The sequence below is a fragment of the Mytilus galloprovincialis genome, chromosome 12 (assembly GCF_965363235.1).
Source record: "Mytilus galloprovincialis chromosome 12, xbMytGall1.hap1.1, whole genome shotgun sequence".
NCBI lineage: Eukaryota > Metazoa > Mollusca > Bivalvia > Mytilida > Mytilidae > Mytilus > Mytilus galloprovincialis.
In genome coordinates this window covers 70,975,713-70,999,102 of record NC_134849.1, presented here as the reverse complement: position 1 = coordinate 70,999,102, position 23,390 = coordinate 70,975,713, and the positions used below count along the sequence as shown (strand labels likewise).

The 23,390-nt window shown below is 32.4% G+C and overlaps 1 protein-coding gene across 2 annotated transcripts in view; it reads left to right on the top strand.

Annotated features, from left to right (window-relative positions):
* The first annotated feature begins 1,520 nt into the window (after positions 1-1,520).
* Positions 1,521-23,390, top strand: part of LOC143054727 (uncharacterized) — a 35,832-nt gene continuing 13,962 nt past the window's right edge. For both annotated transcript variants that reach the window (XM_076227761.1, XM_076227760.1), the window contains exons 1-2: positions 1,521-2,401; positions 3,181-3,268. In XM_076227761.1, the coding sequence (XP_076083876.1) occupies positions 2,099-2,401; positions 3,181-3,268 (391 nt within the window). In that variant the 5' untranslated portion in view covers positions 1,521-2,098. The remainder of the gene's footprint in view (positions 2,402-3,180; positions 3,269-23,390) is intronic.

The following is a 23,390-nucleotide window of genomic DNA, read 5'->3' as shown; positions in this document are numbered from 1 at the left end:
GAATCTAAAGCATCATGGGTAATTTCATTGTTCGTACCCCAAAATGAAAATAACGTCACGTCATTGATTAAATTTCCATTGTTTATGACATTTTTAATCAATCAGGACGTTTTGGTTTACACTTTTGAAGATATTACCCAGGATGCATTAGATTCTGAAACGGCGAATTACTAAGTAACTTGATGTTCGATATTTTTGGTTACAGTTTTTTTTATTAAAGAAGTTGACATTCAAATGAAACTAATTTTGATTGATATAGTGTTGTTTGTTCAAGGATTTTTTGCTATTCCATTCAAAATTACATATTTTTTTTCTTCACAACTGTTATGAATTGATAGTATATAAATAAAGAAACTAATTAGGCAGAAACAAATGAAGGATCCGTGTTCTTGTGTTTAACAGTGACACAATTTTTCTCTAAAAAAATATAAAAAATAACAAAGGTTTGAAAGGATTTTTAATATGACTTTTAAAAATATATAAAATAAAATGATGAAAAAAAATACGGAAATTTTAATGGCTATACATAGATAAAATCAGAGGATTCCAAAAATCTGGCAAAAAAAAAAAAAAAACAAAGAGCGATCATCATTCAAATCTATAAGCATGTTCTGTAAAGTTGGTCGTCGGGTTAATTGACCGGAATTTCGATTGTCGCTGGAAAAATCAAGGTATGATGCACAGAGACATAAATTTGGATCGTTACATGATACATAAGTAACCACGAAAGAGTAGCTGCAAGGGTTCCTCAATTAACAGAAGACGTTGGTCTCTCCTCGCACGATGCATCGGATTCAAAGTGTTCATTTTAATCGGATTGGACTATAGATGGATATACTTTCCCTTCCGGAGCACCTTAGATTACTCCCAGTTTTTGATGGGGTTCGTAACCCTTAGTTTTCTATGTTGGGTCTTTGTACTATTATTTGTCTATTTGTCTTTTGCTATTTTAACCATGGCGTTGTCAGTTTTTTCTATCTGTGAGTTTGACTGTCTCTCTTGTATCTTTCTCCCCTCTTTTAATCACCTTGTATAGCCAAACAAACAGACACCCCTACTAAGCATTGGTCTACTTCAGAATGGAAGATTGACTGAGATGATCATATTCCTTTTTTAGAGTCAGCCTTGGGAATATTTTATTTTATCATGAAAGATCAATTGGGTATGCTTAGTATTTTAAAGTGTGAGATTAACAAACTTTAAAGAATTGTTGATTGAGTAATATAATGATGATGAACGGAATTGATTCAATAACTCAGATATTTAAAATTGACATAACAATTAAATTTAGCTGAATATAGGAAAATCAATACCAATTGACCACAAAATCAACTAGTGACATCCTAAAATGATATTCGATACCATAAATTATAAGAGAACCCAGTCTATAGACAGGTCCGTGTAATTGGTTAAAATTATTTGTTTACACTTAAATAAATGTTTTCAGTTTTAATTAATATATTTGCATGAGTGAGTTTTTTCGTCATTAAAATTGAATAACGGAAGAATAAACAGTTGATATCTTGTTGGAGTGCAGATTACTTTTAAATTGAATTATCGAACAATTCATTGTGAATTCAAACAGATCATAAGGCATACAAATTGACTCTAAACGATCGCAGAAGAGGGAAAAGAGAAATTATTTCGTTTTTTGGATACTTAAAACTTTGAATTTCTTAATCATGAAAATAAATGGAAATAGAGTGAATATTAAAACACTTCACGAAGATATTTCATATATTTAAAACTGAATTGGGAACGGATTTTATTTTCATAGCTATGAACATATGCATATTGTAGTGACAGTGTATCCAAACATACATTGAAGCAGGTCAGCTGACTTAAAAGAAACAAATCAGAATTATCACATTTCTATATACGAAACTAACACATCTGCAAAATGAATATTTTATGTTTGTTTTATTTTATTCCATTGTAAGAGTACTGTTAATTTAGAAACAGTCCACAACGTAACGGGTGGTATCTACCAGAAGTTGTTATACATATCAACATACTTTGAAGCAAGTAAGCTGACTTAAAAGAAACGATACGTAATTGTGTCATTTATTTTTCGTTGCGAAACTGAATCAGCTGAAAAATGAAAACTGTGATCTGTTTACTTTTATTCCATTTCATGAGAACTGTTAAACTTGTAACAGTGCACAACGTTACAGGAGGTACATACACGAAGAACAAACAATTGGACTCGTTTGTCATGCTTGCCTTTCCTCATATGGGACCACAGATGTGCATGAAGGAATGTTTAATGCATACAAACTGCAATGCAGTCAATTTTGACAAAAATAATTATATTTGCCATTTACTACAAGCTAACTATCCAGGAGATGCACTTGAAAGTTCTGATGGCATATTTTTCTCAGAAAAAGCTCATTGGAAGAAGGTAAAGATTTTTTTTAATATAAATTTCCTGTTTACAAAACTATGAATTTTTCGAAAAACTAAGGATTTTCTTATCTCAGGTATAGATTACCTTAGTCGTATTTGGCACAACCTTTTGCAATTTGGGTACTCAATACGCTTACAATTTATACTTGTTTGGCTTCATAACTGTGCGTCACTGATGAGTTTTATGTAAACAAACTGCGCATCTGCCGTATTCAATTATAATCTTGGCACCTTAGATAACTATTATCATGACTTATTTATTTCTATTTTTTTTTATATAATACTTATTTCTATTATGATCATAGTAGCTATGTTCTTTCTGAAATCAACTTCGTTTGTTTTATTTTTGCCTTATGTTGTTTTTTGATTCGATGGTTACAATTTTGTTGCTATTTTTTTTTTAAATGTGAAGCTCTTCTAAATGAATTACACGGAAGATTATCATCGTGATTTTCAAACTTAAGTGATATTTCTATTTAATGATTTTAAATTTACATTTTTGAAAAAAGAAAAAAGACAAAACAAGAAAAGTCGCATTAGGTCTTTGTCTATTTGCATCGTTCGAATGGCTTCGGTTTTGTCTCAAATATCATACTAGAACACCAATTTGTTCTTGTCTTAGTATAGTGCTTTTAATGCACTATTTTTCAATACAAAATAAGTTACCATTTACAGCTTGAAAGGAAAACTGTTCCAAGTTTCAAGAAGATTTTGTTGTCATCTGCCTTTTTCTATATCTGAGTGGCACTGAATAATTTGGCGTCTATCTTTCAGGATTTTGATGCTTGTTGGCCAAACACATGTCCACCGGATACCAAATGCTATGTTCTCTATCCAGACGAAAGGTTCTGTCATACATACGGTAAGTGACATCAAAGTTTATCGTTATTTGGTAAACACATTGTATATACATGTATATATAAAACCGTATTCTGTACATTTATTTTTACATATTTATATATAGAGATATTTCATCTTGATTAAGTCAGAACCTCCCTCTAAAAATATGTGGTATGCTAAATGTATTACCGTATACAAATAAAGGCACATGTTATATTTTTGATTTGATATTTCAATCTCAATCATATTCAAATTCATTTCAATTTTTGAAATACTAAGGCTTTTCGACCTCAGGATTAGATCACTTAGCTGTATTTTGCAAAACCTTAAGAATTTTTGGCACTAAATGCTCTTCAACTTCGTACCTTTTTTGACCTTTCAACATTTTTTTATTCAAGCGTCACTGATGTGTCTTTTGTAGACGAAACTCGCGTTTGGCGTAAATATAAAACTTCAACCCTGGTATTTATGATGAGTTTATCTATTACCGATTATAACGTATGGGTGTTCTATTTATATTAGGTCATATGATCCCGTTTTGAGCACGGTTTGTTTTCACTGCCTTTCTGTTATAAACCTGAACTAACGATACATGTTAAACATTCTTTTTTTAAGTGTGTTCCTGTCAGTCATAAAGTTCTATTCAGTACTCGGAGTACGATATATTTTTGTTTGTTTTAGTACGAGATTTGTACTAAAATACCAAATCAAATACATCTTGACTTTTTGCGACTTAGTGCGATAATAGTGCTCGATAATTGTATGACTGTAAGCCCTGAGATTTCGATACATATATTAAAATATGTAGGTATACTACTTATAGAAAGAAGAAAGGAATATTTCATGTTTTTTTCATTAATAAACCTCCTTATCCGCACATGACAAAACCCGATGTGCTTTAATCTCTTGTTTTTTCTTTATTTTCTAACGATGAGAACAGAAGAAAAGATGGTTCAAGCTAGAAATTATATATCAATATTGCTATATTTTGCTATATTGTATTAAGTTTGTTCCGACATATCACTAAACACAACTTATATTACACCTAAAATAAAACGTTCTCAACTGAAATTGCCTACTTAATATTAGGCGCTTTGAATTATTTTGTTCGGGCGCTTCGGACTTCAATGTTTCAACACCCGTGGCTTCCATTAAGGTGATATGAAATGCTCTGTTTATGTGCTTTGATCTATTCAGTCCCAGCGCTATTCTTTCGTTCAAGTGTTTTGAGATGTTCTGTTCTTATATATTTCCACAACAAAAATACACTAAGTACAGATCTTAGTTACTTACAGCTAGTTCAAAGTCAATAACAATTCATAACACTACAAAAGTCAAAAAGTCTGAAAAGACCAGTTTTTGTCTGAATTTGCATGAATTTTTACTCGACATTATTAATTTGTCTGAATAATTTAAAAAAATTCTTGACATAGTATTAATTTGTCTAAAAGCTTCTTGATTTTTCTTGACAAGTGTCCTGACAGTCTGAACATTGTCTTAATATTCTCGACACTTCCTGTTTCATCTGATAAGAGTTTGGATTAGTCTCGACCAATTCTTGACTGTCTTTAATTTGTCTCGATCTGTCTTGACATATTCTTGACATTCATAATAATGTCTGAATATGTCTTGACATATTCTTGACGTTCTAAATAATGTCTAAATATGTCTCGACACATTCTTGACAGTCTTAAATATGTCTTGACAGGATACATTTGGTATAGTAAGATACCTTTTTTGTGCACCAAAGTTGGAATACCCTGAATAATCCCCTATGTAGTTTAATTTTGATTTATTTTTATTAAACATTTAAATAATTGTTTTCACTTGGAATATAAGTTAAAATGTGACCATGTGTCTCTTTTGGACCCCACAATTCATGTTTTGGGTTTGAGTGGCTAACAAACAAGTGGGTGGGAGGGGGGTGGGGGGGGGGTCGTGTAAGTCAAAGAATTTGTTCTCATCTTGATTCAAAAACCTTATTAATTTTTTAGAACAACCCAAAAACATTTTTTATTCAAATTTGAGTGTTGAATTTTATAAAAAAAAAATCTTTACCGAACAAAATATGTTTGGATCGATATTGTGCATTTCTGTTTGAGATCCATTTCATAGAAAATTTCTATAGAAATCATTGATACATGTAGGACCCATTATGAATACATTTTTTTAAAATTTATTTATATTATTACTGCATCCTTTTCTTTTAATCTTTTGAATGGTCAACCGATAAGTTGTATGACTACTTACAGGTAAATCAGTAAGTTCTATTTGACAGTTGCGTGTATTTTGGGTGTGGAATACCTTAATTTTATGGGAACATCCTGTCCATGTGTAATACTTAATATATTAACAGATGACATTTCACACATTTTTTCTTCTGTTAAATGAATGCTTTGTTTATCATCATAATTTGCCATTTATATAAACCACATTTTTGTACAATAATTATTTACCATATTAACATTCAATATTATGAATGTAGAATGAAATATGTAAACAGTATGATTGGTTTTAATTATTTAATTAATAAGATTTAGGAATCAAAATTTTAATTTTTTCAAAAACCCACATTTAAATTGTTTTATATCAACACACTCATATTTAAATTATTTTTTACATTAGATTTCATAGCCATATTTGCATTTGTAAAAATATTTAGATGCTCAAATTTTCAATTATTTTTCATGCCTAACTTTCATATTTTTTGTAAGTAGTGTTACTTAAAACAGCAGTATATTATGTAAAGAGAAATAAAGATTGAAGTTATATCATGAATATTGGTCTTGATTTGTAAAACTCAGAACTGTTAAGTAAATTTAAGACACAATTCCAAATGTTCAGAATATGTCAAGTGATACTGAGAAAAAATAAGAATGTCGAGAATATGTCGAGAAATTTCAAGACCATATTCAGAATGTCAAGAATATGTCGAGAAAATTTCAGACAAATTTGATATAAATGAGAATTTGTCAGGAAAAATTAAGACACAAGTCATACTTTTGGAGAATGTCGAGTAAAAATTCATGCAAATCAAGACAAAAACTGGTCTTTTCAGACTTTTTGACTTTTGTAGTGTAAAATATCATTCACTCATCGGGTTTTGTCTATTGCTTAGTTCGTTTCTGCGTGTGTTTCATTTTCATGTTGTGTCGTTGTTCTCCTCTTATATTTAATGCCTTTCCCTCAGTTTAAGTTTGTAACCCAGATTTTTTTTTATATCGATTTATGAGTTTTGAATAGCGGTATACTACTGTTGCCTCTTTTTGTGTGCTTAGAATATCAATTCGTACAGCTAGTTCATAACTAATTACAACTAATAAAATATCATGTATCTAACACTAAAATATCAAACAGTACACATCCAATATCCAATTGAATGTTAAGACGTCTTAACAATCAACGAAAAATATGACATTGTGCTTTGCCAAATTAAAGGTATAGATTTTTGAACCGTAAACGTACATATGTGTAATATTTCATGTATTTAGTGTGGTATTAATTTTCTGATAACTGAGAGTATGTTTTAATTCTTGATCTATTTAGTTATCGTCAGTTTTATTCATTTTTTTTTCGTTTATTGTGTTTCTCAATGCAAGTTTGAATCTTTAACAAAGGTACTAGGCTTATAATTTGATACGCAAGACGTCCGTTTCATCTACGTAAGACTCATCAGTGATGGTCATATCAAAATAGTTAGAAAGCCAAACATTATTTTTTTTATTAGTTGTTTGTGGCTCGAACGAGCTGTCAGTTAACTGCGAGTACTCTCAGACCTGTACCTAGTGTCTTTGTGTTGTTGGGATGTACAAGTACCCGGCCACGTCCACTTGTATTTTTGTTCAACTGATGAGTTAAGCCTTTTTAAGCTGATTTGTTTAGTTCGTTCTCATGTTATACTGTATACCACTGTCTCAGGTTAGGAAAGGGTTTGGATCCCGCTTACATGTTTAACCCCGCCATATTCTCTATGTATGTGCCTGTCCCAAGTCAGGAGCCTGTAATTCAGTGGTTGTCGTTTGTTTATATGTTAAATAATTGTTTTTCGTTCATTTTTTACATAAATTAGGCCGTTAGTTTTCTCGTTTGAATTGTTTTACATTGTCATTTCGGCGCCTTTTATAGCTGACTATGCGGTATGGACTTTGCACATTGTTGAAGGCCGTACGCTGACCTATAGTTGTTAATTGCTGTGTCATTTTGGTCTCTTGTGGAGAGTTGTTTTATTGGTAATCATACCACACCTTTTTTTTCTTTTTTTATATTCTATATCAGATGAAAGGTAAAGTACTGGTGATATTTGGTAAACAAACACTTTACTGTTAATTTTGAATAATACAAAAATATATGAATGAGTTCTAAAATTGTGGGCACATGTAGACTGTTTCTCATATATAAAATTCCTGTTTTATGTACTAGTATAAAAAAATCCGATAACCAATGCAGTACGGTCTAAAATAGGAATGCAGGTATTTTGATCCCGCTTCGATAACATTTTTTGATGTGAAAAGTTTAAAATGGATAGGAGTGAGGACCAAAAACAGATGGTGTGCGTCTTATGAAATTGTGATATACAAACTTGCCTGAACCTGAGAGAATAATGTGACAAACATAACAGAAGTTATCTGAAGAATGAATATTAAAAAGGCATGGGACGAATTACTTTGCAATGTAATGCATTATTTTACAATTACTTACACAAAACCATGCATTAAATTACAATTAGATACATTTATCAAAATAGTGCATTATATTACAATCCCTTTAACAAAGTAATGCATTGAATTACACATTACATTTCTGAAAATAAATTGCTGGATTACACACTAAATGCATTACCATGCATTACAATTATAAAATTTGCATTTCCTCATGCCTGATATACAAAAACTTAAAAATATAGAAGAGCATGCATATCAAATTCGTGTTTTCTAGTCAGGTCAGTTGGTTTTGTTAGTTGGAGATAGCTTAAGTCAATTAATTGCGTCGAAGCACTCAATAAACGCCCCCAAAACACCAAGCTATAAAAACAATTTACTATACATTATGTTCTCCCAGACTTGAATTCTTCAATATCTGTTTTTGACTTTTTGTGCTTACGCTGTATGTTGAACAAAATAAATTAACTATTCGTCTCAATTTGTTTAATGTCAATATTCAAAAGATGCATTCAAAAGTGTTTCTTTTCACAAATTCAATTTTAGTTTTAATTAGTAAAGCACTATGTAATGTTGTCGATTTTTCAATTTAAACAGTGTACAAGATACGCAGACGAACAATACATAAATGCAATCCATCAACGCACCATTTCTCTTAACGGATGTGCAAATAACAAAACCAAAGACCATTTAATAAATAATGAATCTAGAATTAAATACAATAGTAAAAATTAGTATTTAAAACATTTCAATTGTATTTTAGATTACTATACACCAGTGTGATGACGTCATTAATACGCAGATGACAAAAAGTCTATATTTATTATTCAAGTATCACTAGTGAGCCTTTTTTGTAGATAAAATTGGCGTACACTATTTTTGTACTTGAATCTATGATAAGTCTTTGCTAGAGATGCTGAAAATGAAAAGTGTTTCTTTTAAAAAATTAAATTTTAATTAGTAAAACTCTATGCAATGTTGTCGATTTTTCAATTTAAACAGTGTACACGATACATAGACGAACAATACATAAATGCAATCCATCAACGCACCATTTCTCTTAACGGATGTTCAAATAACAAAAACAAAGACAATTTAATAAACAATGAATCTAGAATTAAAAACAATAGTCAAAATGAGTATTTAAAACATTTCAATTGTATAGAAGATTACTATACACCAGTGTGATGACGTCATTAATACGAAGATGACAAAAAGTCTGTCTTTTTTATTCAAGTATCACTGATGAGTCTTTTTATACCCCACGCAACGAAGTTGCGGAGGGTATACTGTTTTTATACGTCCGTCGTCTTTTAGACGGGACGTATTATGGTGTACCGTTGTCCGTCCGTCCGTCCGTCTGTCCGTCCGTCGTCCACACTTCGGACAATAACTCAAAAACACTTTCACCAATTTTCATGAAACTTAAGTGAATTGTTTATATCTATTGACGTAAGCTCACTTTCGTTTTTTTTTAATTTCAGATTTTAAGTTTTGGATTTATGGGGCTTTATTCATAAAAAAGGGGGGATTTTCAACACTTCGGACAATAACTCAAAAAGGCTTTCACCAATGTCCATGAAACTTTGGTGAATTGTTTATATCTATTGATGTAAGCTCCCTTTCAATTTTTATAAATTTCAGATTTTAAGTCTTGGATTTATGGGGCTTTATTCATAAAAAAAGGGGGATTTTCAACACTTCGGACAATAACTCAAAAAGACTTTCACCAATGTCCATGAAACTTTGGTGAATTGTTTATATCTATTGATGTAAGCTCTCTTTCAATTTTTATAAATTTCAGATTTTAAGTCTTGGATTTATGGGGCTTTATTCATAAAAAAACGGGGATTTTCTACACTTCGGACAATAAGTCAAAAAGGCTTTCACCAATGTCCATGAAACTTTGGTGAATTGTTTATATTTATTGATGTAAGCTCCCTTTCAATTTTTATAAATTTCAGATTTTAAGTTTTGGATTTATGGGGCTTTATTCATAAAAAAAGGGGGATTCTCAACACTTCGGACAATAACTCAAAAAGGCTTTCACCAATGTCCATGAAACTTAGGTGAATTGTTTATATCTATTGATGTAAGCTCCCTTTCAATTTTTATAAATTTCAGATTTTAAGTTTTGGATTTATGGGGCTTTATTCATAAAAAAAGGGGGATTCTCAACACTTCGGACAATAACTCAAAAAGGCTTTCACCAATGTCCATGAAACTTAGGTGAATTGTTTATATCTATTGATGTAAGCTCCCTTTCAATTTTTATAAATTTCAGATTTTAAGTTTTGGATTTATGGGGCTTTATTCATAAAAAAGGGGGATTCTCAACACTTCGGACAATAACTCAAAAAGGCTTTCACCAATGTCCATGAAACTTAGGTGAATTGTTTATATCTATTGATGTAAGCTCCCTTTCAATTTTTATAAATTTCAGATTTTAAGTTTTGGATTTATGGGGCTTTATTCATAAAAATGTTAAATGTTGTGTGATGCGTCTAGTGTGCTGTGTTTTGTGTCTGTGTGCTTGTCACCTCTCGCTTTCAGCGCCGCTGGCTAACAGAAATGTGATAAGGTGAGCAGTTTGTCAGTCTCACCCTGCCAGTACATAGCCTCTCCACATCAAGTCCTATGTAGTACCTCCCCGTGGGAACAGATGGATACTGAGCACCGAAAGGCCTCAGGCATAACTACAAGGGCGACGGGAAGATGGGTCTCGTGAGCCTAGGAAGGCAGCCTGTCTAGGAGAAGGAAAACTCTGATTTCAAATCCCGGTTGGTGGTAACCGTTAGTCCTTTTAAGACAACCACTCCAGCTATTGGACAAATAGTGGGGAGATCACTGCCCCGGCGGAAGATTGCTGCCAAGCGACAACGGCAAAGGGCGTATGAGGGCAAAAAATGCCCCACCGGCCAGTGACCCGTATGTAGAAGGCTACATTCCAGATGCCTTTACAAAACCACCTGGAACCTTTAGGTAGGCTAATCCCCCGCTTAGAGGTTAAATCGGATTACAGAAACACGAAACGAAAATTTACAAACCTTGGATGAAAGAGAAAGAAGACCTTTACATAGAAGGAGAATGACGTTGGATGGCCAAAACCGAAAGGAAGCTACACAACTGAGACTTCTGAACTCTAAATCCGCAACAAAGATAGGAACATGGAATGTGAGATCTATGTACATTCCAGGAAAAGCGCAAACCATCGCCAATGAAATGAAGGCATATGCAATAGGCATACTAGGAATAGCGGAAGCAAGATGAAATGATGCAGGACAATCAAAACTAACATCAGGAGAAATGATTATATACTCTGGACATATGGAGGAGAACGCTCAACATTCTGAAGGAGTTGCCATTATGCTGTCAAAAGAAGCTCAGAAAACATTAATTGGATGGGAGCCAATAAGTGCAAGAATCATCATGGCAAAATTCAAGACCACAAATAAAAGGATATCATTAAACATCATCCAATGCTATGCCCCTACAAATGGTGCAGAGGACAATATCAAGGAAGAATTCTATCAATTGCTGGAAGAAACCACCAGGAAATGTAGCTCCAAAGACATCACAATCTTAATGGGAGACCTAAATGCTAAGGTAGGAAGCGACAACACCGGTTATGAACAAGTGATGGGAAGACATGGGCTAGGAGAAATGAATGAGAATGGAGAGCTCTTTGCCAACCACTGTGCAAATCACAATCTGGTCATCGGTGGAACAGTTTTCCCACACAAAAAATGTCATCTAGCAACATGGGTATCTCCAGACATGAACACTGAAAACCAAATAGATCATGTCTGCATCTCCAAGAAGTTTAGGAGAAGTTTACAAGATGTCCGAGTTAAAAGAGGAGCTGACGCCTGCCACTGACCACCACCTTATTGTAGCTAATGTCAAATTGAAGCTGAAGAAACATCAAAATATTGAATCAACAGGAAAACGATTTAACGTATCAATGTTGGAAAACAAAACAAAGAAATCAGAATTCCAGATAGAGCTAAAAAATCGCTTCTCAATATTTCAGAATGCAGCAGAGGAAATAATTTCAATAGAAGATCACTGGCAAGAGATTAAAAATGCTTTCACGACAGCTTGCGAAACATCAGTTGGTTTAAAAAATAGGAAACATCAGGAATTTATAACGCCAGAAATACTTGTAAAAGTAGAAAAAAGGAAAAATATAAAAAATATCCTGAACAACAGCAAAACAAGATCAGCAAAGCAATCAGCCTCAAGAGAGTATACTATAGCTAACAAGGATGTCAGGAACAGTGCAAGGAGAGATAAGAGGGCATTTGTAGACAAACTGACAGCAGAAGCAGAAGAAGCAGCCAGAACAAACAACATCAAAGCTCTGTATGACAACATTAAACTGCTAACAGGGAAATACCAGAAAGGAAGTAGACCAGTCAAAAGCAAAGAAGGGAAAACACTCAACACACATGAAGAGCAAATGAAAAGATGGGTTGAGCATTTCAAGAATGTGCTAAACCAGGACCCACCTGTAAGAAAAGCTGACATCCCACCCTCGGAAGAGCTTTTGGCAGTAGACTGTAAAAGACCATCAACAGGAGAAATAAAGAAAGCCATAAAAATGCTAAAGAACAACAAAGCTCCAGGTCCTGACAACATACCTGCAGAAGCACTGAAAGCAGACATTGAAACATCAACTCAAATGCTATATGAGCTATTTGGAAAGATCTGGGAAGAAGAAGAGGTCCCGCTAGAATGGAAAGAAGGACACATGGTAAAGCTTCCAAAGAAGGGCAATTTAAGCATTTGTGACAACTATAGAGGAATAATGCTACTATCAGTTCCAGGGAAAGTTTTAAATAGAGTTATGTTAGATCGACTCAAAAATGCAATAGATGAAAAGCTTCGTGACAACCAAGCTGGATTTAGACAAAACCGATCATGTGCAGACCAAATAGCAACCTTACGTATCATCCTTGAACAATCACAAGAGTTCAATTCATCACTCTATTCTGTTTTTGTCGACTTTGCCAAAGCCTTTGACAGCTTAGATAGAGATATGTTGTGGCAGTTGATGAGACACTATGGCATTCCTGAAAAATTTATTACCATCATCAGAAACACCTATACAGGAATGCAGAGTAAGGTTATACATGAAGGTCAATTAACAGAGGCCTTTGATATAACAACTGGGGTAAGACAAGGACTAGAGCAGGTTGAAAAGAGAGCAGCAGAAACGGGCTTTTCCATCAATCAAAACAAGACCAAAGTGTTAAAGTCAAACACAAAGTCCCAAGCCAGTCTGATGGTTAACACCCAAGCATTAGAAGAAGTGGAATCCTTTACATACCTTGGAAGCGTAGTGGATAATCTTGGCGGCTCAGATAAAGATGTAAAGATCAGAATTGGCAAAGCCAGAACTGCATTTAACATGATGCGGTCAATCTGGAAAGCACGAAATATCACACTTAAGACCAAAATACGCTTGTTCAATCCAAACGTAAAAACCATTCTCTTATATGGAGCTGAGACTTGGAAAACAACAAAAAACCTGCTTCATAAACTTCAAGTCTTCATTAACAACTGCCTCAGGCGCATCCTTAACATCAGATGGCCTGAGAAGATATCAAACAAAGATCTTTGGGAAAAGACCAACCAATCCCGAGTTGATGAAGAGTTAAAAAAGAGAAAATGGCGATGAATAGGACACACTAGTAACCCGAATTTAGCTTGAACGGACAAAAACGTGTTAACGCTATTTAAATGAGATTAATTGTTATTTGATAAAGATTGACAAAAATTAAAAAAATATTTTTAATTCATTTCAATTCATTTCAATTCATTTTAACGCCAGTCAAATAGATTTCTTTGCGGTGAATCAATTAAAATCAAGTTGCTGGTAATGTACGTCAAACTATTAGGCCACGCCCCCGTTAAACTTTTTCAAACTGGCATCAATTCGTTTTAAACATCGTTGAGACCCGAGCCTTGTACAGGTAAATCACTCAAGCAAGACAAACTTCATTTATTTATCTTTTTTTTTCATCAAATTTAATCGAATTTAGTTATATGCGTGTATTCTCAGTTAAGTCGCATGCTTCACAATTTTTAACAAATGAATAAAAGAAATTTAGATAAACACATTAAAATATTGATGCACGGTTTAAGAAATGTGAATCTGTTGAAAATAAAATAGTAGTATAACATAATTTGAATTTGCCAAAATGCAGTAGATCTTTATCTCACATATTCGTTTTAAAAATTGCTAATTGCTATGAAAACTCGTGGAATCTAAGTAACGTGTGATACCTTGCAATTGCTTACGAAACTTTAGGTATTCCTGAATATTTATCGTTTCTATTTTTCTGTTTTACTATTTTGTACTCGTAAATTAGATATGTAACGGAAATAAAAGTAACATCACAGAAATTATTGATTGCGTATATAATTTAAATCTTATATTTTCGGTAGACAACAAATATTCACTAGCTGTATATTAATATATGAAATTGCTTGTAATGAAAAACAATGTTTTGTTAAATAATAAAATTGATGAAGATAATGTTGACATTTGTTGAATTTTAATAATAAACAGTTAAGTCTTGCTCAAAATTGTAAATAAAGTAACAGATCAATGAGCTTTTAAACTATGTTAAACTGTAATACCGGTCGCTGGAGCAAAACAGGCGTAAATTGTGGAAGAGCATATAGTAGACGAGCATATTGAAGCGTTGTTACGATTCGTATATTATCGTGCTATCATACACCTTGACGTACAAAAATTCTTGTAATAAATGAACATGTATCCTGTATATATGAGATAAATTTTAGTTTGCGATAACAACGGGTAGGTTTAGTTAAACGATCTTGACTGGCTATTAGTCGGCATTCTCTTACGCCTTTTGATATGCTCTAGCGTTAAATCCAGTCTGTTAAGACTGTTTTGGACAAACCTAGACAAATCATAAAAAGTAACGTTTAAAAGTTTCAGATCGGGTCAAGATCCGTTTAGTGTGTCAGAATGATATTAGGAGTTACGCCCTTTTATGTGGAAGATACATTGTATCATAAATGCTAAAATAAAAAAAGTATAATATTTTTAATTATGAAACATAAAATCATTCGTTGATATTATTTAAAAAAAAAAAAAAGGAATTCATTCATTTGATTGTATAGCTCAAATTTTGGGCACCTTGATTGGTTAATAAAATTATCTTATCTTATCTTATCTTATAAATTTCATACGTCCAATTCACGTTTCTGGATTTTACTTCATCAGGAACGATCAATAACGCAAAATACAAATATTTTATATGTAAGATCATTTATATAGTTAATTTCGTTATCCTCTTTAGGCCGCATCAAGGAACCGTGTCTCCGTTTGAACTAAGCTTCTGAAACTGCTCTTAGGCCGTGAAGTGAGAGTGATAAAACTATAATAAAAACAGAAATGAAGGACCCCGTCAAGATCCTCATAGATTTAAACAATACATATGTATGACCTAAATTTAAGTGTAGCATTGAGTATATGTACATTTGTTTGTAAATGCGCTTATCCTATCTTTCATTTGAATAAAAAACTTGTTTAATATAAATATAAATATGTATTTATTTATTTGCTTGTTCAGATTGCACTATTATAAATAAATCTTCTTCGTCTTCTACCTCTAAACTGTAAAATTAGCGTATGTATGCGTTGAATATACGGTCTATAAAGATTAAGTTCGATGGCACTTGTTAATAATCTAAAGGTAATAAAATGAACGATCCATAAAATAACGTGGCAATTACAATGGCTATTTCACATTTATATCATACGTTCACTCGTAATGGTATCATACATGTACCTCCGTATGTGGTGTATAAGGTTTTAAATCATGTTTTATAGCTTCTTTCAAACACTATTGACGACGTTGTTCAAACTACATGCACATATCACAAAACCGCAAATTTAATATAGTTAAAAAGATTATACGATATTGAAAATGCATTTTTTTCTATCAAAAATGTAGGGTCGTGTATGTGTAACTCTAAGTGTTTACCTAAAATGTATTGAATTGAAAAAGAATAGATTTGTTATCAAATATTTGACAAATGAAACATTTTCCGAAAAAAAAATCCACATAATAACGTTTTGTCCTTTAATTCTTTTTTGGGGTGTCCGTTAAAATACCGCAGAAGTCCCCCTTAGTGCACTTAGAACAAAAGATTGCACTAAAGGACCTGATGGAATGATACAATTGACACAAAAGGCATTGCATATATAAGTCAACGTTTTAAAAATAAACAATTTTATAATCACATTTAGAAAGTTATTTTATATTTTATCGACACGCGCCACACTCAGTTGACAGTAATATATAGAAATTCATGTTCATTCAACCTTGACCCGTTTTGAATACACTAGTATACTTATAAAGAATGTATATATTATGTTATTTTATGTTGTTCTTGGTTTTTTTATGATACAGTTATTACTGTCATATCTATTTTGCTTTTCTGACTGTTATAGTTTTTACTTCTATGTAAGAGTGTATTTTCTTCTTATTTTTGTTTCTTTTAAGTTCGTTTGCTTGTTCCGTAAGTTCACTTTTTTAAGTTCTGTTGAAATGTTTTATAAAGATATTTTGAAATAGTAAAAAATATATAGAGATTTTATTTTAACCAACACATACTGATATAATAGAAGATACACATATTTCGCAAAGTATAATAGTTTATTACATTTTTGTTGAGCCTTCCGACTTTTGTTGCAATAGCTATCTACAAACCACAAAAAATTACTCTGTGGGTAAAGTGTTTGAAACTTAAATTACTTTCTTAACTATCCTGGATTTCTAATAAACTAGGACAGAAGCTTGTTTATGATTAAGATAGCTTAAAAAAAATGTTTATCCGTATTTTTATTTATAACTGATTTTTTTGGTTTTCAAGTTCTGTAAGCTGATAAACATGCACTCTGGTTAGAGTTTAAAAAAAATCACATTTTCCAGTCGGGGCCTTTTAGTGATCGGTCGACTATATGGAAGGGGTTTTCTCGTTTTTGAAGGCCGGATTGTTGCCTATAATTGCTTACATCCACTTCAGTTTAGGAGGTTGAGCGTACACACACATGCATGCTTATCACGTCATCTTCTTTCTGTGAAAATCCCAAGTCAGTGGCTTGTAGTTCAGTGGTTGCTGTTGGTTCATGTCTGGCATATTATTTTATTTTTGGTTTTTGTAAATTGTTGTTTTTTCTAGAAAATGCCGTTAGTTTTCGAATTTAATTGTTCAAAACTTGTTTATGTTGGGACCTTTTATATATATATATATATATATATATATATATATATAGCCGATTATAAGGTATGGTCGCCTAATATAGCTTACATGCAATGTGTTCATCCAATTAATTTGATGGATAGTTGTATAATTGCAAATTATATCACATCATTATTGAATATAAGCTTTGATAAGTTGGACAAGCGATTGTACAGGAAAGGCCCAAGTGATAGTACAGTAAACTCGTAAGCGATTGTACAGTCAATTAATTTATCCGATATTGAAAAAAATATAATTTGTGAATCTCTACTGGTGCAATGGCTGTCAAACTTTCAGACAGGTAAGACCATACATCAGAAATAGTACTTTTAAAATTTCTGGACTCAACGATGTGTATTTCAATGATTATTGACATTTTTATCGCTGTTGTGTGACAGTTCTGATCGATATATTAAAAGCTCCTCCATTCGACGAAAAACGTTTGTATGCATACGTCGTTTATTATTTGATTGGTTCATATATACATATAGAATGTTTTGAATGTCTAGAAGAAACGTTATATTGTATCATTTGATTCACTATTGGAAAACTTTCCATGTTGCAACTTGTTATATTTTCGAATGTCGAAAATGTAGAAACCGTACAGTTCCGTTCCCACACAATATAATAATGATGTAATCGGGTTTTTAAGATCCCCACGAATGCCACATTTTCCCATCTTAATGTCTATCAATCTCTTATGAAAGTATGTACAAATGTAAACTCCTGTGTTGTTAAGATGGACATAAAATAAAATTATTCTTTCATCAAGTTGAAAATAAACTACGCTAAATCATTAAGTTTATTCTACAACTATCATAAACTTATCAATAAGTAACGATCAAATGACAATTGTTTATTGGATAAGGTTGACTGAACATTGATGTTTGGGAATTTGCAATAAGCCTTCGGTCACATGGCATGCGCTGATAAAAAAGAAAGTCAATTTCAAAATTATGATATATATTGATACCCAAATTTATATTTATGAGTTATATACTTATATCTTCTCATATCCATGTTTGTGGTCTAATAACATCGTTTTAATGTCCTTAGTGCAAAACCTTTGTTCTTAATGCACCAATGATTTGTATAGTCCTTCAGTGCACTAAGAAGTCCTTTGCGGTATTTCTACACACCGTACAAAATTTGGCTGTGATCAAAATGTTAAAAAAAAATACCCATTTATTATAACAATTTTTAAATATTTAAGATTAAATTATGCAAGGAAAAGTGTCTTTGTTTTCTGTCAAAATGATTTACCTTTTTTGACATAAAGTTGTCGATAAATAAATTGGATATGCATTTCAATAGCATATTATCAAATTGCTGAAAGATCACCTACATTTTCTTAACAGGGAATCTGTTAGTATTGAAACCCCCTGTCCTTTAGGGTGAATGGGGTATAGAAATATGGTCACTTGGCCAGTCTTCTCCCGACCGGCAGTAAAACACTTGCCAAAATGGGGCGTCCATTTGGCTGTGCGGGATGTATCAAGTTCGCAGTCACGTCCGGTCAGAAGGGGGACGTGAAATCTGATGCCTCGTGTAAAGAGACTGCAACGCTCTTTGCTCTTTGCACGTTAAGAATCCTTGCAACAACTCTTTTGAGGGGTCCGTAGGTGGCCTGTTGCAAGACAAAATTTCTGTCCCTATACAAGGTATCCTCATTTTCCAGTGGCAGTCCAAATTTCCCTGACCATCATCCCAGATGGCCTCTATCGTATCAACATACCTAGTGTATATATTGTGAACTTGTTCTCGTCCTGAATATTCATGAAATATTTGCCACTGGACGTTAAGCAACAAACAATCAATCAATCATTCAATCAATCCCTGTCCTTAATAATTCAATTTGTCGTTCTGCATTATTTTGGCGTAAGAAAGACGCACACATTCAGGCTAACGCCCTTAAGGTGTATAAAAATAGATATAGGAAGATGTGGTGTGAGTGCCAATGAGACAATTCTCCATCCAAATTACAATTAATGAAAGTAAACCATGGTAGGCTTATGTACAGCCTTCAACACGGAGCCTTGGCTAGCAACGAACAACAAGCTATAAAGGGCCCCATGATTACTAGTGTAAAACCATTCAAACGGGGAAAACAACGGTTTAATAGTTTTGTATTTTATATAACTTTCCTGCCCTTACACCCACACTAATATAAGCTGTGATTTCTGTGTGAATAAATTTTTTTAAAGTTTCAAATGAAGTGCATGGATGTAAGTAATGATAGGCAACCGCAATGCCTTCAATAATGAGAAGAAAACATAACGTATAATCGGCTTTAAATTGTCCCGCTTGATCATTATACGTTGTTGTTTCCTATAGAGAAATAAATTATCGATTTAAATTATTTTTTATATCATAAAAAAGGGTACAATATCATAAAATCAATTTTGTGAAAAGCGATGAAAATTTAGTGACCCCAATATAAATTTGAACCCCTCTTAATCTTTCCTGTGTTTACGAGAACAAAATTCAAGGATCACTAATTTTTTTAACTGTCTTTATGAAAGTTAGCACCGACTGTTAGCTTTACACTAGTAAGTTTGTCTTAAAGATAATTGGCTTTGTGTTAAAACTGTCGTTACGTTGCTGTCTTGCGGACGAATACCCGAAATCTCTGTGTCATCAGCAATCATACAGAAATGACTTTATATCGGGTTATTTGGTTATTTAATACTCTGTTCTTTGCATAGAAATAATTCTTCGTTAATCTGAGCATTGAAAGAATACTTCATATCACAAGATATAAATATGGATACAAAAAAAAAATCTGAGCGAAATTGATAATACCGCAAAGCATGAATAAATGTGTTGTATTTCAGTAAATAACACTTGTTTTCGTTTGATTGTAAACATGTTGTAGCCCATCATGCATTGTTTCTTGTTTAGTGGATTGGTAAAAAAAGCGCCCAAAAAAAAAGAGTTCAAAATAAATTACGTCACACGTTAATACATTATAACAAATGCTCGGACATACGTATGGTAATTCATGCATATCCTAAAAGGTCGTGTTCTCGATCTATTAAAACGGAAATGACACGGCCGGGTATTGTAAAGGTTTGAGGGACTTTTAATGTCAAATTCATATCCCTGGGCAACGAAATTATCGATTTGTTAAAAAAAAAACACCGTGTTTACGCTGGTGTCTTCCTCGAATGCCAACATTTTATATGTTACCTATTCCTTGAATGCCAACAAAAATATTTCTGTTTTTATAAGTATTTAACTTTAAAAAATAATTAGTGAACTTGATGAAATTGTAACATTTTATCCCATTTTGATAAGAAAAGTAGCAAAATTTAAGGGTTAAATAATTATGAATATAAAGATAGAAAGAACATGATTTTTGTTACTATTTATTAAAAAATAAATAAATTTGGGAATGAACAAGTTTTATTAACATAAGACATATATATAAATATAACATTTATATTTAGTTAAATATAATTATTTCAAACTAAAAGAGGATATTAGAGATTTATTTTGTTCCATATTATTATAAATATTTATTTGTTACGTATATATACATGAATTGTATGAATATTTTAATTAAACAATTAACCATAAAATAGGGTAACAAGAATTTAGTCTATAGCGGATTGATTTTTTTAGTTGTTTGTGGCTTTGAACTAGCTGCCAGTAACTGCAAGTTTTCTCAGAGTATGTACTTTACAAGTGTTTTTTGTTTGTTTGGATATACAAGAACCTGACCACGTCTATTCTGTGTAGTATTTCTATTTATTTACATCTGATAAGTTAAACCGGTTTCATCTGATGTGTGTAGTTAGTTCCACTATGTGGTATGGGCTTTGCTCATAGTTGAAGACTGTACGGTGGCCTATACTTGTGAATTTCTGGTTCATTTGGTCTCTTGTGGAAATTTGTCTCAATTCCAATCAAACTACATTACTTTGTTTTATAAGAACACCGATGATTTGCGAACACGATAAACCCCTTACCAGTATCATTTTATGAATCACTTGCAAAAAAGTGTGTAGTATTATTACCAAGAAAAATATCCTGAACAAACTGAACATAATACATCAATAGTATTCTAACACGTGATACAAAGTTTCAAGAAATTTAATCAAGTAATATGGTAGGATGTTACAGCACACACAACTATAGAAATATTGAAAAAAACCTTCAAAGTCCAAAGAGGCTTCAAATTTGTGTAAACTGGAATTTCTCACAATATGCACATGTGATGCAACACTTTTCAAAGTTTCATTTTAAGAGAATCCATATTCGTTCAAGTAGTATCATCAGAAAAAAAAATTCAACAACGTAACAAACATGAATTAGATTTTAACTATCTGTTTAATTATGCCTCGTTCACACGGACATTTAATTCGAATAAAAAAGAAGCGTGTATGTACGCGATTAGCGAATTCGATTCGCATTCAATTCGAATTAAATAAAATTGAGAATGGAAATGGGGAATGTGTCAAAGAGACAACAACCCGACCAAATAAAAAAACAGCAAAAGGTCACCAACAGGTCTTCAATGTAGCGAGACATTCCCGCACCGGAGGCGTCCTTCAGCTGGCTCCTAAACAAATATATACTAGTTTAGTGATAATGAACGCCATACTAATTTCCAAATTGTACACAAGAAACTAAAATAAAATAATACAAGACTAAGAAAGGCCAGAGGCTCCTGACTTGGGACAGGCGCAAAAATGCGGCGGGGTTAAACATGTTTGTGAGATCTCAACCCTCCCCCTATACCTCTAAATGTCCATTTTTGATAAATTTTTGGTTGCCGTCAAATTGAATTATATCCCATATCTCTTATATTATGAGCTTTAACATCAGCTTATAAGAATTCATTATTGAAAGGTTTATTTGTAATTTTATATGAATATGCCGTAATATATTTATCGGTGTGAGCTGTACCACATCATGACTTATATATGAACTTTATTAATTTCGATCTAAAAAAAGTTCCTAGAAATAGATATTTTAAAAAGTCTTAATAAATTCCAATGATCACAAATCTAATCTAAATCCATTTTTTTCCTGATTCTAACATACGTTGTTCCTTTTTTTTTTGGTTTAATTTTGTAGTAATTTGCTAGTCAGTCAGATTCGGATTCCGGGTGACATTGCGTACGCTTTGTCCTTTGATTTAAAAATACATAATTTTAGCATTATTATTTTTTTTATCTTTGCTACGCTCGATGTTTTTGCTTCCGCTGTATCAAAGCTAGTGAATTAGTCAAAATGTCCGTACAATGTATAGTAATATTTCTTTTCATGACTTGTTTATTCTTCAATATAAGCGTTGGCTATTTTTATCTGACAATATCAAATTTGTCTAGAAAGTTTGCTGTAGTGTTCCATAAATGTCTTAGGGCTTAGTGCACCAAAGCGGCCTGGGTGGGTTTTAGACGTTCCGGCAAGTCCCTGGACCACAATTGCACAACCGTCCTTTTGATGACCAATTTGTTAAATTGCTGGGACTATCATACTAATAACATAGTAGTCCCCGTTAATTTCAGAGCTCTACCGTTAAATAGTAATTATTATTAATGTTATTATTTTATTTTTACGCTGTCTTAATTTGTAAATAATTATTAAGTATAATATGTATAGTATAGCGTCGTGTTAGTCATTTTTGGGCTAGACATTGTTTGCTTTATAGTGTATTGAATAATTTTTATTGCAATCAATTTATAATTCATTACAAGGAAAAAGTGGACCGTATGTCATCGCACACAAGACAGCTGATTGGATAAATATGATAGGCTGTTACGCCTACATTGATACTGATGTCCAATCGAATACCAGCAGACACCTGTCAGTAAAAACAAATTTCAAGCGTGGATAAATTAGAGATTTATTTGTGTATTCGATATTTGAAAAGTAAGTTAAACTATTCGTTTAATCTTTTTTAGGTGAATTTCAAAAACTGTTTTTTTCACTTTCTTATAGGAAGGTATTCAAATATGAGCGTACCACATGTAACGGAATTTTACAAGCATTTTATATAGCGAATTGTGTTTTCCGGAACCAGAGACACTGCCGGAACGTACTATTTTCAATATTTCACAAACCTCTGAAAAAATTAGATCATACAGGTTTCATCTACCATGTGCATAAAAAGCACTATCAAATTTTATTTGTAAATTGTAAAAGATTAAGAATATTTTTGTATATGTACTAAATAATCTGAAATAAAACAAA